We start from the raw sequence: 6,415 nt of genomic DNA on the forward strand, positions 1-6,415 counted from the left end.
ATTTGAACTCTGATCTACCTGACTCCAGCTCCAACGTTCTTATCCACTGTGCTATTCAGCTGCCTCTATGTTTAAAGACCACTACTATTTAGGAACAGCACTGTCATGTAAGAACTATTATGAGAAATACTAAAGTTTAAAATATTCTGAGACTTGTGAAACACGCTAAAGACAAATGAGTACTCAGATTGAATTGTGATCTCATTGAAGCGGGTATTCTTTCCAGTGTTGATGGCAACCCTCTCATGCCTACCTGACCTCTGTGACCTGCTTATGTTCTCCCTTAAGTCTACCACTGGGTGTTCACCCAGAATGCCAAAGAACTTCCTTATGTTATTTTGATATTGCAAGGACAGGCAACAGTTTGGCTATTTCCCCTTTTTCTCAATGCATATCTAGGCAATCATTTTTATTCATACATTTCTTTGATGACATCCTCTATCTTAAACATCCTTTCTATTTCTCATTTGTGATGTGTTGCAGCCTCCTCACACACACCATGCTCCTCTCCATTGCCCTGTGGGTGAAAATGGACCTACACTATTTAGAAACTATAGCATTCCTTGACTCACAGCCAAATAACAACACTGGGCAAAAGTTTGTATTTAGAAGATGAATCTTCTGCAGCTATGGTGACAAATTAATGGGAAAGAGGAGAAAGGGTGTTAAGAATCAGTTTTTAGATCATTTATAAATTTCTCTGGAAAATTCTCAAATTTATTATTTATTTTTAGCATTTGTTTTTTAAAAATTGAATTCTGAATTCTTTCCCTCCCTCCTGTCCCCTGTCCCATTGAGAAGACAAGACATGTGATCGATTATACATTTGAAATCATGCAAAATGTATTTCCATATTAGTCATGTTGCAAAAAAGCAAAAAAAAAATGAAGATGAAAACAATAATGCTTCAATTTGCATTCAAGCTCTGTAAGTTCTTCCTCTGGAAATGCATACCATTTTTTTTATCATAAGTCCTTTGGAATTGTTTTGTATCCTTGTATTGCTGAAAATAGCTAAATCATTCACAGTTGATCATTGTACAAAATTGATACTGCTGTGTACAGTGTTCTCCTGTTTCTTTTTACTTTACTTTGCTTTACTTTGTTCATAAAAGTTTCCCCAGATTTTTCCAAACGCATCCTGTTCATCATTTCTAATAGCATAATAGTATTCCATTATCATATGCCACAACTTGTTCAAATATTTTCCATTTGATGGGCATCCTCTCAATTTCAAATTCTTTGCCACTACAAAAAGAGCTGCTGTTGTGTCAAAGGGTAGGCACAGTGTTATTGCCCTTCGGGCATAATTTCAAATTGTTCTCCAAATGGCTGGACCATTTCACAACTCTATGGATAGTGCATTAATATCCCAATTTTTCACATCCCCTCCAGCATTTGTCATTTTCTCTGTCATGTTAGCCAATCTGATAGGTGCAAGGTGGTACCTCAGAGTTGTATTAATTTGCATTTCTCTAATCAGTAGGGATTTATAACATTTTTTTGTATAACTATAGATAACTTTATTTTATTTCTTTATCCAAAGACTGCCTGTTTATATCCTTTGGTCATTTATTGGGGAATGACTCATATTTTTGTAAATTTGACTCAGTTCTCTATGTATGTGAGAAACGAGGCTTCTTTCAGAGAAAGACACTGTAAAATTTTTTTGCCCCAGTTTCCTGTTTTTCTACTAATTTGGCTGCATTGCTCCTGTTTGTGCAAAACTTTTCTAATTTAATATAATTATTTATAAGTTTCAACTTATTAGTATTCTAAATATGAGATCCTTTCCCAATGAATGATAGCAAAAAAAATTTTAAGCTATGTTGGATATAGTAGGACCACTCTCCATGGGGTGTGAAAGACCTGACAGTGGTGATTGCTAAGTTATAGTGACTTTTTGACATTTCTTGGAGAATAAGAGATATGCTGTATGAGGGAAGAAGGACAAGTGTTCTTGTTTCCTCAAAAAAGGAAGAGGCCTTCTACAAACTTTAGGATGAGAATTTTGACTTCTCTTCCTGACAAAATTGTAGAACACATTACTGAGGAGATATTTTCAGAGCATTTAGAAATGAGTGTCAGTAATCACTGCACACCATTATGAGTTTGTCAAGAACAAGTCATATCAGTTCAGTCTCATTTCCTTTTTTTTTTCTTTTTTGGACTGTTACTAGAATGGGAAATCAAGAGAATGCTGTAACCATAGCCTTACTAGATTTCAGCAAAGCATTTGATAAAATCCCTTATTGTATACTTTTGGATAAGGCGGAAAGATATTGATGAAGTAATAGGTAGATTTGGGACTAGTTGAATAAATGACTGGACCAAAAATGTAGTTATCCAACTTGGATATCAACTTGGAGGAACTTGTCTACTGCACTATTCCTGAGCTCAATCCTAGCCCTCATGTTGTTTAATATATTTACCACTGATTTCAGGATTGTCCAATTTGCAGATGACACAAACCTTGGAGAAGATGATGGGTTGGATTACAGAGGCTGAATCCTAAAAGAGCCTGACTGCTAGAATATTCTGCTGAATCCAATAAAATGAAATATAACAAGGTCAAATGTAAAATCAGTTACTTGGGTTAAAAAAATCAACATCACAAATAAAGGATATGAGAATCATGGAATTCTAATAAAAAAAATTCTGAATGTTTTCATCAACTTCAAACTCAATATGAGTCAACACTGTGACGTGTCAGCCAAATTCAAGTTAAAGTGGTGTTAAAAGAAGAATTGTCTTCAGAACAATGGGAATACTAGTCCCAATATACTTTGCCCTTGTCAGGCCACATTTAGAGTTCTGTGTTCAGTTCTGGGCACCACATTTTAGAAATCTAAGCAGGCTGAGAACATGTTGAGAATAGGCCAATGAGACTGGTGAAAATCCTAAAGAATATAACATAGAGAATTAACTGAAGAAACTGGAGATGAGCAGTTTGGAGATTAAAAGACTTGGAGGGAATATATACTAGTTTTTTTCAAATATTTGAAGGGCTTTCATTAAAGAGAGATTAAATCTCTTTGCTCCAGAGGGTAGAACTAGTTAGAAAGTGATGGAAGTTGCAGATAGGAAGATTCAGGCTTGAGTTTAGGACACACACACACACACACACACACACACACACACACACACACACCCCTTTCTAACAATCAAAGCTATACAAAGGCTGAATAGCTACCTCAGAAGACAGTGGGTTTCCTCAGTGAGATCACTTGTTGGAGAAATTGCAGAAGGGATTTTCAGTTAGGCACATGTTGGACTAGATAGTTCCTGAGTTCCCTTTGAGCTCTTAGAATCTTGGAGTTGAATTGTGATCCCAAGGGGGCAGGTGAAACTACAAAATAAGGGAAAGGGGAAAAAGGGTGGAAAAGAGGTAACCAATTCCCTCCCCATTTCCCTTTCCATCTTCTGCTCTTCAAAATGATGGCATTTATCTCCCCATCCCCCAAGAGCACTATAAAATCGCTGATCCCACTTCAGCAGACATTGAAGGAGGCAGAAATCATGAGGCAGAAATCATTCCGTGGAGTATGGAAACTACCCGGAGGGCCCAAGGTTTAGGGACAGGTGCAGCCAGGCACAGTAAAAGGTCAGAGCAAGAAAAACAAGGAAGATATCTGTGGTCATGCACCTGAGTCCCCACCCCGGACTTATGCAAACAATTCCCAGAAATAGCTGAGCTCATAACAGTTTCTAGGGTGCCCCTCAGCAGTTTCTAGAACCCTCTCGTGACCAGAGTTTTTATTCAAACTAACCAATGATCTTGCTCCTCGCTTCTGTACCCGCGCTTTTTTGCTATAAAATGAGACCAAAGAATCCACCCGGCGCGCCAGTCCCTCTAGGTGACTGAGTCGCCCGAGTACTCGTAAGTTCAATAAACCTCTTGCTATTTGCATCCGGAGTTGTGTTCGCGTTGATCCTGGGAGGGTTTCTCAAGGTCGGTGGACTACCCGAACATTGGGGTCTTTCATTTGGGGGCTCGTCCGGGATCTGAGATTCCCACCCAAGGACCGCCGAACCACCGACGGGAGGTAAGCTGGCCAGCGATCGCTCTATGTTCTCTCTGTGTCTGACTCCGAAAACTCTGACTGTCTATTCGGTGTGCGCGCATTTTTGGTTTCAGTTTATTCCGGGTTAATCGATCTAAGATCGAGGCGTGAGTAGCGGACAGACGTGTTCGGGGGCTCACCGCCCGGCAATCCTGGGAGACGTCCCAGGATCAGGGGAGGACCAGGGACGCCTGGTGGACCCCACGGCAAGGGATAATTCTCTTCTGATCTCACAGTTGCACTGTCTTGAGAGACATACCCTACCTTCTGACTCTTTTTCCTGTCTTTTTAATATACGTCTACGCCGCCATATAATTTTTTTTCCTTTTTATTTCAATAATAATCATTATCTGGGTCGTAATTCCACTCTTCGGGACCCCCAGAATGGGACAGGGTGAGTCGACCCCTCTCTCTCTTACACTAGATCACTGGAAAGACGTGAAGACAAGGGCTCACAATCTTTCCGTGGAGATAAGAAAGGGAAAGTGGCAAACCTTCTGTTCCTCCGAGTGGCCCACGTTCAAAGTGGGATGGCCACCGGAGGGGACTTTTAATCCTTCTATTATTTCTGCAGTCAAAAGGATTGTCTTCCAGGAGACTGGAGGACACCCGGACCAGGTTCCCTACATCATAGTTTGGCAGGACCTCTCCAACAGCCCCCCCCCATGGGTGCCACCCTTAGCCAAGATCGCCGTTGCCTCTGGTCAAGATAACGGGCGAAAGTCGGCGGGGGGGAGGCCGTCCGCTCCTTCCCGGCTCCCCATCTACCCGGAGACGGACAGCCTGTTCCTCCTCTCAGAACCCCCGCCCTATCCAACGTCCCCTCCACCTCCCCCAGCCCCTCACGCGGCCAGACCAGCGCCAGGCCTAATGGCTGAGGGACTCGGCTCTGAGGGACCGGCCGCTGGAACTAGGAGTCGCCGTCCCCGCAGTCCTACGGGTGACACTGGTCCTGACTCCACTGTGGCCCTGCCCCTCCGGGCCGTGGGACCCCCGGCCGAACCAAACGGCTTAGTCCCCTTGCAATATTGGCCTTTCTCCTCAGCAGATCTCTATAATTGGAAATCTAATCATCCTTCTTTTTCCGAGAATCCTACAGGACTCACGGGACTCCTTGAGTCCCTCATGTTTTCCCACCAGCCTACTTGGGACGATTGCCAGCAGCTCCTGCAAGTCCTCTTTACCACCGAGGAAAGAGAAAGGATTCTTTTGGAGGCTCGCAAGAACGTCCTTGGAGTTAACGGGGCCCCTACACAACTCGAGAACCTCATTAATGAGGCCTTCCCCCTTAATCGACCTCAGTGGGATCACAACACGGCTGAAGGTAGGGAGCGTCTCCTGGTCTACCGCCGGACTCTAGTGGCGGGTCTCAAAGGGGCAGCAAGGCGCCCCACCAATTTGGCCAAGGTAAGAGAAGTCTTGCAGGGACCAACAGAACCCCCGTCCGTTTTTCTAGAACGTCTAATGGAGGCTTATAGGAGATATACCCCATTTGATCCCTCTTCTGAGGGACAAAAGGCGGCGGTGGCCATGTCCTTTATCGGACAGTCTGCCCCGGATATTAAAAAGAAATTACAAAGACTGGAAGGACTCCAGGACCATTCCTTGCAGGATCTCATAAAGGAGGCAGAGAAGGTATATCATAAGAGAGAGACAGAGGAAGAAAAGCAAGAAAGAGAGAAAAAGGAGACAGAGGAAAGAGAGAGACGGCGTGACAGGCGCCAGGAGAAAAACTTGACCAAAATCTTGGCCGCGGTAGTAAGTGAGAAAGGGTCCAGAGGGAGACAGGCAGGGAATCTGAGCAACAGGGCAATGAGGGCACCTAGGGAAGGAAGACCGCCTCTGGACAAAGATCAGTGCGCATACTGTAAAGAAAGGGGCCATTGGGCAAGGGAGTGCCCCCGGAAGAAGAACGCCAGGGAAACCAATGTCCTGACCCTGGGTGACTAGGGGAGTCGGGGTTCGGACCCCCTCCCCGAGCCCAGGGTAACGTTAACTGTGGAGGGGATCCCCACTGAGTTTTTGGTTGATACCGGGGCCGAACATTCAGTATTGACCAAGCCTATGGGAAAGATGGGACCCAAACGGACAGTCGTGGCTGGGGCGACGGGCAGCAAAGTTTACCCTTGGACCACCAAGAGACTTTTGAAAATTGGACAAAAGCAAGTGACCCACTCATTCTTGGTCATACCCGAATGCCCTGCTCCCCTGTTAGGCAGGGACCTCCTCACCAAGCTAAAAGCTCAAATCCAGTTTTCCACAGAGGGCCCACAGGTAACATGGGAAGACCGCCCCGCCATGTGTTTAGTCCTGAACTTGGAGGAGGAATACCGATTACACGAAAAGCCGGTC

General features: G+C 44.1%; 1 protein-coding gene across 1 annotated transcript; it reads left to right on the plus strand.

The window, feature by feature from the left end:
* The first annotated feature begins 3,496 nt into the window (after positions 1–3,496).
* Positions 3,497–6,128, plus strand: LOC110220804 (uncharacterized). Its single transcript, XM_021004998.2, has one exon. The coding sequence runs from the start codon at positions 4,448–4,450 to the stop codon at positions 6,011–6,013; it is 1,566 nt and encodes a 521-aa protein (XP_020860657.2). The 5' UTR covers positions 3,497–4,447; the 3' UTR covers positions 6,014–6,128.
* Positions 6,129–6,415: the final 287 nt, after the last annotated feature.

The sequence above is a fragment of the Phascolarctos cinereus genome, unplaced genomic scaffold (genome assembly GCF_003287225.1).
Source record: "Phascolarctos cinereus isolate Bilbo 61053 unplaced genomic scaffold, phaCin_HiC Scaffold_2;HRSCAF=192, whole genome shotgun sequence".
Taxonomy (NCBI): domain Eukaryota; kingdom Metazoa; phylum Chordata; class Mammalia; order Diprotodontia; family Phascolarctidae; genus Phascolarctos; species Phascolarctos cinereus.

Excerpts from the sequence above, each read along its gene's own strand:
- LOC110220804 (XM_021004998.2), top strand. The coding sequence starts at position 4,448 with ATGGGACAGGGTGAGTCGACCCCTCTCTCTCTTACACTAGATCACTGG.